Below are 16,140 nucleotides of genomic sequence, written 5' to 3' on the forward strand. Positions count from 1 at the left end.
ATGTAAACATGTAACATACTGGTGAAGAGTAATCATCCTCATGGGGAGCATGCAGGCACTCATCCACAATTCCTTTTAATGTGGGTTTGATCACTACGTGACAAACTGGAGTCAAGGCAGATGTGTTTGTCATCCCTTCAAAGAACAACCTGAAATACAAGTCTGATATTATGTTATTTAAAGCTAGTTGGACTGATGTGCCTGTTTAATTAGATTAAAACCTTCTTATAAATCATGACAACAGAAGACCTAATTTGCCTTTCATTAGTTCTTTTCAGTGTCAAAATGTTGCAAAATGAGAGGTATGGATTATTCTTTATTTGAGTTCCTCTCCTTAGGGGAGAAGACAGAGGCCAAGAAAAACACATTTTCTCAAGCATTTCTTTAGCAATAATGCCTGATAATGACGTTTGATGGAGAGAAATACCTGTGAAATGTGGATAGATGCCAGAGGGTGGGACACATAAACAATACAGCGAAAGGAGTCAACTATGCCAGGAGCTATAAAGCCCTGACGGAGCAGACTTCACACCTGCAAGCTCTCCACAGCAGCCCCTATGCAAACACTGCAAACTCAGGGAGAAAGAGATAGTCAACTGCTGATAAGATAAGACAAGACATTTCCCACATTGATGGGGCTAAGGAAAACTACTGTCTGAGCTGATGCTTTAATGCATTTTCAGAGGTCTTTCCTGATCAATATTTTGAAGGTGAATGTGCACTTTTATCTTGATTATTCACTTTTTTTTTGTTCTTCTCACCTCATTCCCTTTATCTTTAATATTCTGTCTTTTGAAGCCATGTCAGCAAAGCATTATATTCTCAGACCCAGAGGTCCACTCCACATGCTTAAGCTCCTTCACTGAGCAACACTGTTTAGAAGTAATTACAAAAAACAACAAAACCTCAGATTAGCTGTTATCCATTGTGAAGGTGTGAAGGTGTACACAGACTGTGTGTGCATGTGAGTGGCAGGAGCAGTATTTAATGTAGATTTGACACATATCCAATAATAATCACAAAACTAAGGGCCTAATAAATATTTTTCCATTTTTATTTTATTTTATTCATTTATATTATTATTATTATTATTATTATTATTATTGACCAATTAATGTAGGATATTCATTTTTATGTACAAAACAAAAATTTTATTTTAATAATAAAATAATATTTATTAGTATTATAATATAACATTAATTAATATCATTAATATAAAAAAACAAGCAATGTAGATGAAAAATAGGATTCATCGTCTGAAATAGTTTTTTTTGTGTGAGTGTGTGCGTGCGTGTGTGTGTGTGTGTGTGTGTGTGTGTGTGTGTGTGTGTGTGTGTGGGTGTGGGTGTGTGTGTGTGTGTGTGTGTGTGTGTGTGTGTGTGTGTGTGTGTGTGTGTGTGTGTGTGTGTGTGTGTGTGTGTGGGTGTGTGTGTGTGTGTGTGTGTGTGTGTGTGTGTGTGTGTGTGTGTGTGTGTGTGTGTGGGTGACCCTCCTCCGTTGTTGACAGTACACAAGGTTAAAACACACCCTGGTCAGAGAAGCCTGGGAATGGAAGATTTGTTGGCAATACAAAATACTGCACAGTCATCACAGATGACAAAGTCACTACAATACAAGTGTCATATTTGTCATTTTTATATTTTAGCTTTGTTTGTTGCCATAAGTAACGGGGGGGGGGATTACTGAATTTGACAATGCATGTACTGTATGTCAGTGTATGTCATTACAGTGTCCAAAGGCATAATCTTAACAACTCATCTGCGGCTGTTCATATTCATTGGTGGAATCCGATATGGCTGAACAATAGGTTAAATGCATTTAATTATATTTATTAAGGGTCAGTTAGGGATGTCAGAAAGCAGGACTCTTGCCAAAAAGTAGCAAGACTCTTAACTTGATAATACAGTGCAAGATTAGCTGTTGATGATAAACTGCAACAACCTAAAAGGTAATATGACTGAAACAAAAAGCACATTCTTCAAGGCAATGGTTTGTCCCACTGTCAATCATTCTTAGAAGGTTAAGATCATTTCTTCCCCCTCCAGCAGAGTGACAACTAAATTAAACACATGTATGCCTGCCACACAGGCCCAGAGATCAGAGCATTAAGATGACAGTTTGCCTGCAGCGTTCAACAAGACAATTTATTTCTTTAGAACTCAATTAAAGGGGTGGGAAATGTAACACCAACATTGACCGCCTACACAATATATTTGATACAGAGCAACCAGTCTTCAAAAATAGTTGTCAAAAATCATTACCTTGACAACAAGACAAAGGTGAAAACATTGTTTGTAGCGGGGTGTCTCATCTTAAACGAGTGTGTTTACCCTAGTGGTTTTCTGAGTTTCTGCTTATTTCCCTGTCTGTCAGAATTACCTATTGAACAGGTCCTAAGCATACAGATAGGCACACACTAATGCAAACATCCTGCATACCATGCACACTCTTAAAGGGATAGTTCACCCAAAAATGTAAATCCTGTCATAATTTACTCACCCTCAAGCTGTCCCAAACCTGTATGAATTTCTTTCCTCTGCTGAAAACAAAATAACTTTTTTTTTTTATATAAACTCGTTGGGCCCATTGACTTCCATTGTATTTTTTTCCATGCTATGGAAGTCAGTGGGGTAACTGTTTGGTTAGCCTACACATATTCTTCAAAATATATGTTGTTGTTGTTGTTGTTGTTCAGCTGAAGAAAGAAATTCATACAGGTTTGGGACAACTTGAGGGTGAGTAAATTATTACAGGATTAAAATGTTTGGTTAAACTATCCCTTTAAGGCCCGTTCACATAAGGAAGGTAACTAAGAAACTGCAGGCTATTAGCCAATGCAAAACAACTATATTAGCGCGCTGCAGTTATGTCATCTGTCTCTTTAAATTTTTTTGGATTCTGATTGGCTGTCAATGTTTTTATCGTTCATCAGCTCGAAAAAAAAATCATTCTTAAAGTGATTCCAGCGATAGTGTTATAGCTGTGATGTGGACATCCATATTTTCGTAGAATTAGCACGATTATTAATTTAAAACGATATAATTATCGTTATCTTCCTTAGCGTGAATGACCTTTAATGAACGCAAAACATCACAGCAACCAACGTATCTGTTCAACCTGGCATTTTCATTATAACCATCGGAACGCTCAACCGTAAACTTACAGCCATGATGATGTCATTTCTGGTGAAGTGAGGAAGCTGAACTCTGTTCAAACTGTGAAGCAAGTTAAATTGATCATTTTTTAAGACAAGCATGTCCAAAGAGTATGTGCCAAACCTCTGTCAGAAGAAATAAAAGAATGCTTGCGCTGACTCGTTTTGCTTACATTCCATCCGAAACTCAGCATTACAGTCAAATCAAGGGCATTTTATCCTACATTTAGCATGCGCTGATCTCACAGATAACAGCTCAGTGCGCGGTGCGAACAAACTGAAAAAAATCCCCTTTGCAAGACTGGTAAAACCAGACATGGGGGAAACCAAAGAAAGACATGCACAAACAGATGCACAAAGCACATAGACAAACACACGCTCATGCACTCATCTGCACTCTCGCAGACCATCACCTTCAGAAACATTATGAAAGTAGACATAATATCCCACTCCCTCCTATCTCGCTGAAGTTCCTAAGTCTTCATAAATTTTAGCTTGTCAATTCATCATGAAGAATAGCCCCCTTTGTAGCCCAGGCTGGGACAGGTGCTTAGTGGTAGCCCCCAGGCCACAGGTTTAGATGTATTGGGAACATATGGAGGGAAGGATGGAGGTTGCAGAAGGGTTGGGGTGGGTTGCTTCTGTGCAGTTGCAGTGCGACAAAGGATTCATTCATGGCCATAGTGTCGGACATGTGGAGATGCCACAAGCAATGAAACAGACAGCGGGTGGTGAACATATTTTAGAGGAATAGGGACTCACTCTCTATACCTTGATATCAAGACATAAAATGGCAATGAATGATGAATGAGGAGCATATCTAAACCTTTTAAAAAACTTTAACGTTTTGATCAATCTGGTATAAAAAATATATAGCATAAATAAAATGAAAAAAGAAAAACTAACTTTAATAAATCTAAATAAAATAAATAAAAACAGTTATTCAGTGAATAATGAACTTGTCTAAACCACCTCAGGGAGCTTTGAAAGTTGATCAATCTGGGATCAAAATGATAAAATAAATACAAAACAATAACAAACAAACATGAATGAATGAACGAACGAACATTTCAGAGAAAATATATTGGGTCTCCTTCATTCTCTCTCTCTCTCTCTCTCTGTTTGGTCTCTTTTGGCCCGTCAACTGAAGCATTGTGATGGATTTGGTTGCATGTGTTTTGGATCATCTGCTGAAGCTCCAGGTATACTGAGGATTTAAACTGGCAGGAAATTCTCTGGTGAATTCCAACACCCAGCCCCCTATGACAAACTTATCATCCCACTCTTACACATTGATTCAACCAGGGAAATCTTCACAAGCCACCCAGCTAGTGAACAGAAACTAACAATGAGAATGGACTATTTTAAATTGTAAAAAAAAGAAAAGAAAAAAAGAAGAAAAGAAAAAAAAAACATGCAAGACATAAATCACATAAAACTTAGCAGTGTGCACATATGGATGTGCATGAGCGCAAGCCAATATGCTCCATTTACAATGATGGATTGTAAAGAAACACATCATATCACAACATTTCATACACTGATTAGAGATAACATCCTTGTAAAGAGTTGATATTTCTATCAACAAGCCTTGTAGAGATTGACAAAGTGCTTATAACAATGATTTAAAATATTCAGCAACAACAACAACAAAAAAAAACTATACATCATCCTCCATTGTCTCTAATTGTTTCTAACAGACCATTTAAACCAATTATCAGCTAACAAAAGCCATGCCCACAACAACAGGCAACACTTCACCTAATCTAAACTGGAAATCTAAGGGATAAAGGTAGCACTGTGGCCATTATACAGCTGCATGCTCCCAAGGTTATACAGAGGTCTTATCCTGATGTTTGTAATTCACCATAACACAACTTCATGACAGCTCACTTCATTACATAGTCCATTCCTGATATGGCTGAACATCCCAGACATAGTTTACTGCCTTTCCCCTGCATGGGCTTCTATAAGCACTGGACACTATAAAGTCTGGTACCTACGTACCTTCATTCCACCTTCATACCAAGAGCATGTGAATGCAGGGTTGTGCACAGAGCTGCTGCCAGGCATTCTGTTTGTGCTGGGTTTAATTTTAGGGATGCAATCACATCAAACTTCCCTTTGCTTTTGTGGGAGGCTTCTGGGGCCTCCTGTCAGCTGTTGCGGTTGTTGGCTCCCATACAGACCTTCAGTTTCCAGTAAACAGCATGACAAACTGAAAAAAAGTGCAATCAAGAAGCAGATTGTCAGTGCCTGTCTGACAAATGGACAGACATAAACAGATGGAAGTTGCAGTGCAATATTTGAGACTCAGAAAATGCTTGTTTCTTACACAACTTAAATAAATAAATAGCATTGCATAATTTAGTTATTTTTCATATTCCTTTAATTTAATGTCTTTAAGTTAAAGGTGAAGCTTTCAAGACAATACACTATATCTCCAAAATAAACATAAACATATACTCAGAGCATGACAATGAGCAAAGCATTGGCTCTGAGATTTTATTGTCTAAAAGTCGAGTAGTGTTGTAGCACATTTTGCTTCAATTTCTGCATCTTAGATTTATTTATTTTGCTTTCTGTGTCTCACGCTTTGATATATACTATTCCCATATTTATCTGCTATAAATTAAAGAAGTTTGTAAATATATAAATTAACTCAAAACTGTGAAAAATAAATGTCAAGTACAAGGAGTCCTGTTGTTATAACCAATACTGGGGTTTTAAAGTTTGTGTATGAATAATTAATTGTGGTATTCAAAAATGTCACCATCAGTTCACTTTAAACATTTGAATAAAAATAGTAAATATTTAGTAAATATTTTAATCAAATATATAAATACATAAAGCAGGCTAACAACTTTAAAAACACTGTGTGCTTCTAGGGCAAATACAAGTCTTTGGAAAACATATAAAAACGTATACAGAAAATGTATGTGTGTGTATATATATATAGTTTAGCGAAGTTGAAATGTTGTAGAGAATAAAGAATATAGACTTATAAATAATAAAGTTGACTAGACTCTATTAAACAACTGAAATTAATAATTTCAGTTCAGTCAACTTGAAATGTAAAGTTGTCCCAACTCAAATTATATGTTAATTTCACTTGTTTTATAGTCCAGTCTACTTTATTTTAAGTTTAGATAACTTGAAATGTGAAGTTATCTTAATTGAGCATACAGATATGCTCATTCAGATGATAGTCTTTTAATTTTCATTAACAGATCATGACATAAAATTACACTTCTTTTTGGGGGGTCTTATCACCTCCGCAGGGTAGTGATATCGCCTATTAAGCTCATTTCTGAGTTGCTTTTACTACTCATTCTTCAAGAAAAGGCATGTTTTGGCCTCATAGCAGTCAGTGATGACACAATCTGAACAGGAAGCAACTACTTTGTACATGTAGTGCCTCATAAATAAATGCCTCATTCATTCATTCATTCATTCATTCATTCATTCATTCATTCATTCATGTGAAAATGTGAAAACTCGTTCTTAGTATTGTGTGAGAACGAAGTGCAGCCTGCATTACCTTGCGCAGGTACCCGCGTTATAAATGGCACCCTTGATGGACGTGCCCAGCGCAAACATTTGTCTTCACATCCCAGTCGCTCCACCCCGCAGGGCCAGAGCGGCGAATCAAAATGCGCTCAGGACTTGGACTCCTTTCCAACGTGGGCTGTGGAGTTAAACTTGTAGTGAAACGGGGGACGCCAGATCTTATCCACACCACACAGTGGCCAGATACCTGATCGTGCTTGGATGGAGGGGCGAAACCCGATCGCCTGATGTGCTGCCTGAAACCCAGAGGAGTGACTTATCAGGACGCGTTCAAAATGTCTTCTTCCTCAAGCGAGGTCATTAGTGCCGATGAGATCAAGAGGGAGAATCGTGGGAGTGTCAAGCTGTCAGTGCTGGACCCCGCGGAGTTGCAGATGGAGAATGCCGAACTTTTGGACTGCTCGCCGGCCTCCCTGGCCTTTTCCCCAGAGCAGGTCGCGTGCGTCTGCGAAGCGCTGCTGCAGGGTGGGAACGTGGAGCGCCTGGCCAGGTTCCTCTGGTCACTTCCGCAGAGTGACCTGCTGCAGGGGAACGAGAGCATCTTGAAAGCTCAAGCGATAGTCGCTTTCCACCAGGCCCGCTACCAAGAGCTCTACTGCATTTTGGAGAACCACAGTTTCAGTCCGTCAAACCACCCGTCCCTGCAGGATATGTGGTACAAGGCGCGCTACACCGAGGCGGAGAAGGCGCGGGGCAGACCGCTGGGTGCCGTGGACAAGTATCGCTTACGCAGGAAATATCCGCTGCCTCGGACAATCTGGGACGGAGAGGAAACCGTGTATTGTTTCAAAGAGAGGTCTAGGAACGCGCTGAAGGAAATGTACAAGCGGAACCGGTACCCATCTCCAGCCGAGAAACGAAATCTGGCTAAAATGACAGGACTTTCTCTGACGCAGGTCAGCAACTGGTTCAAAAATAGGAGGCAGAGAGACAGAAATCCATCCGAGGCGCAGTCAAAAAGGTAGGACGCAGTTATAGTTGTATCTAAATCATTGACTGAGAGGGGGACACGTATGATGGAATGCGCGAGACCGAATGGAGGACACGTTTCATCAATGTTTTGAAATACGAAGCTTTGAGCGCTTCTAGGTGTAGTTTTAAAGAACGTGGAGACCGTGACGCGTTCTCTCTTAAAAAAATTAAGGTTCTTCAGTGGTTCTTTGAAGTCACATAGTGTTATCAACGAATCATTTTCTTATTTAAAGCTATTTTGGCTGTAGGCTATATAGGGTTCTTGAGTTGGCTATCACAAAAAGTTGTTTATGTTGTATAAAAAGTTGTTCAGATTATATTCGTCTCTGAAACCTTTGAAATCAATTTTAAAGTAAATGTTTGAAGTAGGCCTACATATGATATGATTTTCAAAAGAATTGGGAGAATAAAACGTTATTTGAAGAATTGTTTAAAAGTTCTTTGACATGCAAAACCAACATTTTGAGTAGAGTCGGTTCAGCTAATCAATATTAAGCCTCTTTTAACGATGTAGACATTTTATAAATGGTCAGATTTAATTGAAAGGGTCACATTAATTGGATAAGCAAAACAAAGAGCTGACAAACATTTTAACAGACGTGTGTAGTTGCTTTCAAACACTACCAAAACAGACCATCGGTTTACTTTAGATATGATCAGCCATTGCATTACCATAGCTATTGTCTATGTTTGTTTCTGGATTTTAAAGCCATTGTCCCACCCTGATAATCACCCAGAGGGATCTGCACTCAATCTCCTGACGTGGCCAAAATCCTCTTCACAGCTTGAGGCAACTGAGGCAGATAAGAAGCAGCTCTGTATTTGTAAACTTTTGCTTGCATCTTGATTGTATGACACATAGTTTCAAGCTGCGGTGGAAATAACTCTTAACCATACCGCCCGCAAAATGTTGCTTTTATCATAAATAATAAATCTTAAGTCTCGTAAATAAGGGATGTCATTTTTTTCCGTATGAGTCTGCAGTGAGCGTTAGCTTTGATGTTGCACTGTCACCCTGACGAAGATAATTATTCATTGTTCGAACGAAGATGCCCATGAACTCCTTATGCGAGCCTTTTGAATCAGAAAAGATCAACGGTTTGTCGTGTCAATAAGATCTTTGTATATAGATGCGACTTGCTCGAGTCACTCTGAACGATCCACCCGCAGCTGTCATAGTCTGTAAAGAGACCCTCCAAATGCCTCCAAGAGCTCAGATCCTTTTATCTGATTTTTGACCCGCGGGGGCAAGAAGTCAACTTTAGAAATGATGGCTGAGATATTTACAGAAAATTATTTTATTATAGCGGTCTGTTTTTAGAAGCGCACAAGAGGTTGACTTTTACAGTAGCCTATTTGTGATTTCAATGTGCTTACAAGTTAATCAATTGGTTTATAAAGTCTATTTCCTAAAGTGTATCTACACAAGTGCATATAGGCTACTGATAAAGCAGCTAGTGCTTATACGTTCTTAAATTTTTAATTTTGAAACTACATAAAAAAATAAATAAATTGCTTATTAACAGAGAAACAAAGAAACTAAGATATCTGAAATGTTACACACACAACACATAAGGCATTATAAAATGAGTATGGATTTTTTTTTTATTATTGTTATTACATTTTCTGGAAAATATGAAGTAAACTACAACAATTCAAAATGAAAAGAGTAAATTCCCAAGAGTGCAAATGGTGGATGACTATGTAGGAAAAAAAGCCATTTCTCATGCAAAACACATTTTCAGCACCAAAGTTATAAATAAACACACACACACACACACACACACACACGCACGCACTCACGCTCGCTCGCACGCACACACACACACACACACACACACACACACACACACACACACACACACACACACACACACACACACACACACACACACACACACACGCACACACACGCACACACACACACACACACACACACACACACACACACACACACACACACACACACACACACACACACACACACACACACACACACACACACACACAAACCAAAGGGTCTATTTCTTAAACAATGATTTTTTTTCTTTCTTTTTTTTCAGCGAGTCAGATAATCACAGCACAGAAGATGAGTCCAGTAAAGGCCAGGAGGACTTGTCACCACGTCCCCTCTCCAGCGGCTCTTCTAGCTCAGTCGCACATGGAACAGCCCCCCCTACAGTTTACTTGGATGGAGGAACAACCACCGTCATCCAACAAATTGGAGATGTAAAAATGCCCCCACACGCAGCTGGAGGAATGAATTTTAACGGTGACCTAGCGAGCGTGAATGCTCACTACATCAACGGTGGAGGCTACGTTCAATCACACAGTAGCAATGCTCTCCTGAATGGACTTGGCACCACAAGCGGCCATTTCTTGACCTTTGATCCCCAGAGGCTCTCCCATCACAGTCAGGAGAGGCTGTTAGGTGGGTCTTCTGTGTCTTATGCTCCATTCCCAATGGGGGTTTCTGAACCTGCCTCTGGAAAGCTAGACGCCATGCAGACTCTAGTTTCCAATGCTGAAGATGGAGTTATTTCTTCAGTGGTCTCCTTTGCTTCGACCCCCTCCACGCCATCTACTACCTCAGGAGCCCTTCATCTCAGCAGTTACAGTGTGGTCAATCTCCAAGGAAATGAAACCACCATGGGTCTTCCTCCTCTAATGCTTCCACCATCCTCAACATCATCCACTCACGGTAGGAGGACCTTGTTCAATTAGATATATTGCTTAAAGGGATGTTCACCCAAAAATACAATGACTGTATGACTGACTTTCTTCTGCAGAACACTTAAGGAACATATTTTGTTCTTTTTGTGCATTCAATGAATGTCAACAACGTTGTTGTCTGCCACTTCCAGTTTAAAACGTCTGATTTGCGCCTCTGAGTCTCATGCATATGTCTTTGAAGATACAATAACAACAATACCTAAAGTAGTCGGAGCACTTCTAGTGAGCTCATAAGAGCCAGAGTAATTACATCATCGCTTTGGAGAATAAGACTGAACATTTAAGCGGTTAAGCTTGCCAAAAGTGACCGCAGAGCTAGATGCAAAAGAGCAGAGGTTTTGCAAGAGAGCCTTGTTGGTCGCGGGCAGTTGGAGAGCATTGTGGGTAAAACTGTGAGAGGCATGTGAGGGTCCAGGTCAACTGGCTAGAGGATCATACCAAACGCAGGCCTCTCAACACGGTCCCCACCTCCCCTTCATGGCCCTAACCACTCACTAATGGTTCTTTCCATGAATATTTTATGGCCACATCAATAACAGCAAGGCTAGCTGCGTTCTGCTCCTCTCTCGCTCGTCTGTTTTATCCTTTAATATGCAGTTTACGAGCCACATAAAAACAAACCCACCCCTGGCTGAACTTTTGATTTAGAAGGAAAACAGTTGGGCCCAAACGATCCAGCAAGAAAAAGACGATATTAAAATTGTTTAGCCGAAACCCTGTTTCCTTGTGCCCATAATTTTCAAGGCAATTCAATAAAATATGTCTTCATAAAAAACACAAAGTTTGATCTCCAGTGCCTCACAAATACAAAGAAACATTAGCAATTTCCTTGCAATGCCATTCTTGTCTACGAAGCCAAAACTAGTGAGATATCATTTCAGATTTTGTTCAAAATGTACAAGTCAGATGGAAGGAAAATATGTTCCTGACCCCCTTTACACAACAGCCCACCCTCACAAGCAATGACTGCGGGAAGCTACAGAAAACTTGCAGAAAACGTTGGTTCTAGTTTCAGAAAGTGAGCTAGTAAAGCGAGGGGAGGAGGAGTTCGGGCTCTGTGATTATTTATCAGACATTTGTGCAAGCCTAATGGAAGAAAAGTGTCTGGCCGAAAGCCAGAGGCTGTCACTGCAAGAGACATGTGCCAAGAACCACATTCTAGAGTTACAAGGAAATCATAGCGAGTCTAACCGCAAACAGAAAATGAAAAAGGTGTTTCATTTTACAGTTCACTTGAAAAGTTCTGAAGAAAAGAAGGAAAAGAAGTACAAAAAGATAGACTGAAAGAATGACAGAGAAAGAAAGAGAGAGAAAAAGATGCGAGCTTCTTGAGATAGCAACAAAGGAGTCCCATCTGGATAAACAGATCACACCTTCACGCTCTGTCCTTTCTCTCTCATCCATTCTCAAATGAATTGTATTAAACTGGGAGGGTTGATGTCCAGGCCATTCTGCAAAGGTGTTTAGGTTTACCTTGAAGTCACAGCACAATATGCGAACTATGTTATTTTGAGTCGTTTTGACCGTGTGTTTTATGCACTGAATGAAAAGGGAAAGTCTGTTTTCACTAATGATATAAATATTATGGTTCTACATAATACAAAATAATAATAAAAATCCTAACTGTCCACTTAAAAAAAAAAAAGAAGAAAAAAAGGTCTCTATAGATTACAAACTGACATTTTTGACAGCATTAGGATATTTATTTAAACATAGGCCTACATAAAATAATTAAGTAAAACATGTGAAACATGCACTTAATTTATAATATAGCCTACTTCATATATTTAACAATATATTTACACATTTTGCAATAAGCTCTTCTTTAAAATTCAGTTTTCTTGCTAACTAATGCGGCTAATGATATGATGCGTCTAACTAATGATGCCGCTACAGCGATCTGCCCACGACACGTTAAACGGTTTAAAAACGGTACAAAACGGTATTTAAATTTAGAATTACAAACAATATAAGACACACCAAAAACAATTTACATATATATTTTTACTAATCCTGTTTTAAACAATTGCAACTTCCGGCTTAAATAGATAGAGCACGTGCGTGTCACATATAGCCTATTCAATAGTTTATGAAGCTTACTAGAGATGGAGAACTACATTTACTAAACTGGATTTCATTTTCTCTTTCATCCTCTATACAGGCTCTGCTCCTTTGGGCAATGTGGTCAGTGACTCTCCCCAGCACTCGAGCCAAACCCTGCTCTACACCCAGACTGTGAAGCAGGAGCCTTTGGATGTGTCTGGAAACTACGCTTATCATTCTGAAATGCCCCTGGACCAAGGAGGCAACCTGGGCTACACAGCCTCCCTTTTCCTTTCGTCTTCCTCCTCTAGTGGTTCTCTTCAACCTACCGTAACAGCCACAGTCACCTCTGCCCTCTCCAGCACCGAGGTACATCACGCTCTGAGTCAAGCTGGACGTGGTCTCCAAGAGAACAGTGTAGCCCTGTCTTCAGACTACAGGTCTCAAGATGTCCAGCTGCCCAACAGCCTGCATGTTGCTTCTAGGGCAGGAGAAGGCCCAGTCAGGGTTGTTTGTGGGGATCTGGACATGGAAGGGAAAGAGCTGGCCAAGCTGCAGACTGTACAGATGGACGATGATGGAAGCGACCTCTGATGATGTCATTAAAAATTAAGAGCAGCATTTCAGTCGTGCTGGACCGGTTTTGTCTAACCACACTGTGTTCTTACGGACTCTGTAAGCACAAACCATTCTCAAATGAACCCTACCGATGGATATAAAATACGAACAGTGCCTTCCTGTCCTCAGATATCCCAACTTGCACTAAGAGGGCTGCAGAATGTACCAGGCAATGCACTGACCTTCTGAAGATTATTTGGCTGCAGTGTCTTTACTCGCACCTCAAAACATGTACGAAAAGACCCATTAAAAAGCACAAAACAAATGTGCTCTGAATAAAAAAAAATGCAGCTTTTTTCATTTTACAAGATTTTACTGAAGCACAGATTTTTGTTGTTGTTGTTGTTTATGGTCTTTTGTATTTAAATTCTTTGAGTGTGACGATGCAAATGTGATAAAGCTTATTTTGCTATGTTTGACTTGAGGAATTTTATGTTACAGAATTTTTGATTCAAACATACAACTCTTTCTATGCATCCCAGTGTGGACTTTTTTTGTTTTGTTTTGTAAAGTATATAATCTTGACCATTAACTGGTCACATGTGCCTTCCTCATAAACTGTCAATATACTAGGAAGCTAGACAACAAGACATTTGTTTTTTAGAATTTATGAGAAATAACTGAAGTATGAGTGTTTGTTTTTCTTGATTTGTGTGCAGACTGTTTTAAAATGATTTGGGCATATGCTGTCATTTACTTTATCTTTAGAAAATGCCCGGTATCAGTTCTTTGATCCTTGCAGGACAAGAAGAATATTCTTAAGGTGTGGTCACATTTATTGTAGTTCAGCAAATTTCATTGGCGGAATGCAGTCATTTCGATAGGAATCCACAATTGGGATATTTTGCATTAGGGTGAAAGGTTTCCCCTCACAGATTTCACAACAGGTTCAAATTAGTCTCGCAAATTCGCTACATTGACCTACAGAAAGCTGCTTTGTTTGAAAGTGACTTCAGTTCATCATATATCGCTACAATATTGAAAATAGACAAATGACATTTTCTGTCTCCAAATTTTGCTAAGATTTCACTAATGTGACCGCACCTTTACACCAAAAGCAAGCTCTGTACATATACTTCAAGAACCATGAGAAAACCTAAAACGTCAGTCCTGCTTGAAAAAACTATTTTTTCTAAACCCTTCCACCCTATTAAATATTTATATTTGTACATATATAATGAATGATCTGAGGGTTGTCTATGTCACTGACACCGGTGTTTCACATTAGAGTCCTAGCCAGATAATTCAATAAGTAAAGGGAATGACATCACTTTCAATGAATCATCTCTTATTGGAAGCACCAGGTAAGTCGGATATATGTTTTAACCAATGGCAGGCATGATGTTGGTCTAAAGGACATCCAAGACTATCCATTTAACCAGATCAGGCTACAACTTGGACCCCCTGGATGGCTGGCGGTGATCTCAGACATTACTAATGCATGGACGTACACATATGCAGGACGGTGGAGATCAAGCTTGTGTTCTCACCAGGGGCGTCCTCTGTGATCTCTAGCCAAAACCTGACAGCTGAATAAGCCCCGCTCACTCTTAAAGTGTCATATGGTACCTGTCATGACATTACTCAAAGTAAAGGTCATCCAAAAAGCCAGAGTATATGAGGAGAAGTTACATATCCTTATTAGATTTCCTGAACCGTCCTCACATGATCTAGCAGGAATAGACTTTTGGCCAGGTCTCCAGGGCAAAAATGCAGGCTCATCGTTTGGTAGATTATGAACGGTGATAGGAGATATATACTCTGTTCTGAATATTATTAAACAGGAATTTAATATCGCACATCAACGTGTTGTAGCACATAATAGGCAGCAGATATTTTAATAAATGAGACTGGTATCTATGCAAATTTTGATTGTTCAAGAAAGTGTGAAAGTAGGAGCCAGAATGCCCAAAGTCTGTTTACTGCCGTGGGAACATTTCCTTGTCTTGGCGCACAGTTGTCTACACCAGCCCGTGTGAGTCAGCGCTAATTGAATGGCGCCCAGGTAGGATTTGCTCCCTCGCACAAAGGAGATGACAAAAAAGCACATTGGGTAAAGAATCTATTGTTACCTGCCCAAAGGTGACCCTGTCGCCTAGGGCACCAGATTAGCTGATTGCCAGGTATCAGGTGGCGCCTCCTGGAATACTGCAGGGTAAGAAAGCACTATTGTCCTGGGCTTTAAGCAAAGAAATGGTGGGCGCACGAAGGAGGGACATGTGTGTTTTATGTCCCCAATTTCCCCTTGGCAGACTATATGTCACTGTGCGTTTCATGGGAAGCAGTGTTATGTTGCTTTTCTGTATCATTTAAATACAAAATACGTCACTCCATCACCTTGTACCGTGAATGGAATGGTTCATCTTTTATAACAAAAGGCACAGAAGAGAACAAAAAAACACCTTTCTTTTAATTCGCTCTCCAGTTTCACTAAAAGAATGTAAAGTACAAGGAACTTAGTGTCAACCACATAGATATATATATCATGAGAAAAGTACTGTATACCAGGGTTTTTTTTTTTTGTTCACGGTTTAGCAGATTCACACTCCAGAAGACAGCAATTTTTTCAGCATATTTTAAAAAAAAAATTAACAAAGTGAAGATGTTCATAAATCCTGGGAAAGACAGGCCATAAAAAATAAGAAACCCTGCAGAAGTGGGCTTATTAAAGAACCTGACCCCTGACTTTTTCTGGAGGTTTCATAGTGTGACATTTAGTGAAACACAGCAGACTGTGAAGCACATGTAACCGGACCCTCGTGCCCACTGCTAATGTGAGGTTAAGGGGCAACTGGGTCTGAGACCCACCACTTCTGTACACACTTCTTCAATCTAGAGAACAATAATCTATGTTTGTTTTATGAAAACACTGAGTGAACAAGTACTTCCAAATACTTTCATACACAAAAAACATCATAAGCAAAGGGATTATAAAATATTTATATATCTTTATATATATATATATATATATATATCAAATAAATATTTACAATATAATTCTATATATCATAGAATTATATAATATAATAATATATGTTTTAATATCACTA

At 39.3% G+C, this 16,140-nt stretch overlaps 1 protein-coding gene and 1 long non-coding RNA gene across 2 annotated transcripts in view; one reads left to right on the forward strand and one right to left on the reverse strand.

Moving 5' to 3' along the window:
- LOC309481845 overlaps positions 1 to 6,835 on the reverse strand; it is a 26,589-nt gene extending 19,754 nt beyond the window's left edge. The window contains exons 1-2 of the long non-coding RNA XR_014200110.1: positions 6,696 to 6,835; positions 5,162 to 5,372 (exon numbers count right to left, since the gene is read on the reverse strand). This is a non-coding gene — a long non-coding RNA (uncharacterized lncRNA). The remainder of the gene's footprint in view (positions 1 to 5,161; positions 5,373 to 6,695) is intronic.
- six4b (SIX homeobox 4b) lies at positions 6,798 to 14,268 on the forward strand. Its single transcript, XM_082146817.1, has 3 exons — positions 6,798 to 7,685; positions 9,760 to 10,397; positions 12,591 to 14,268. The coding sequence occupies exons 1-3, from the start codon at positions 6,952 to 6,954 to the stop codon at positions 13,064 to 13,066; spliced, it is 1,848 nt and encodes a 615-aa protein (XP_082002943.1). The 5' UTR covers positions 6,798 to 6,951; the 3' UTR covers positions 13,067 to 14,268.
- Positions 14,269 to 16,140: the final 1,872 nt, after the last annotated feature.

This window comes from Leuciscus leuciscus (genome assembly GCF_965113295.1).
Source record: "Leuciscus leuciscus genome assembly, chromosome: 19".
In the NCBI taxonomy this organism is placed as follows: Eukaryota; Metazoa; Chordata; class Actinopteri; order Cypriniformes; family Leuciscidae; genus Leuciscus; species Leuciscus leuciscus.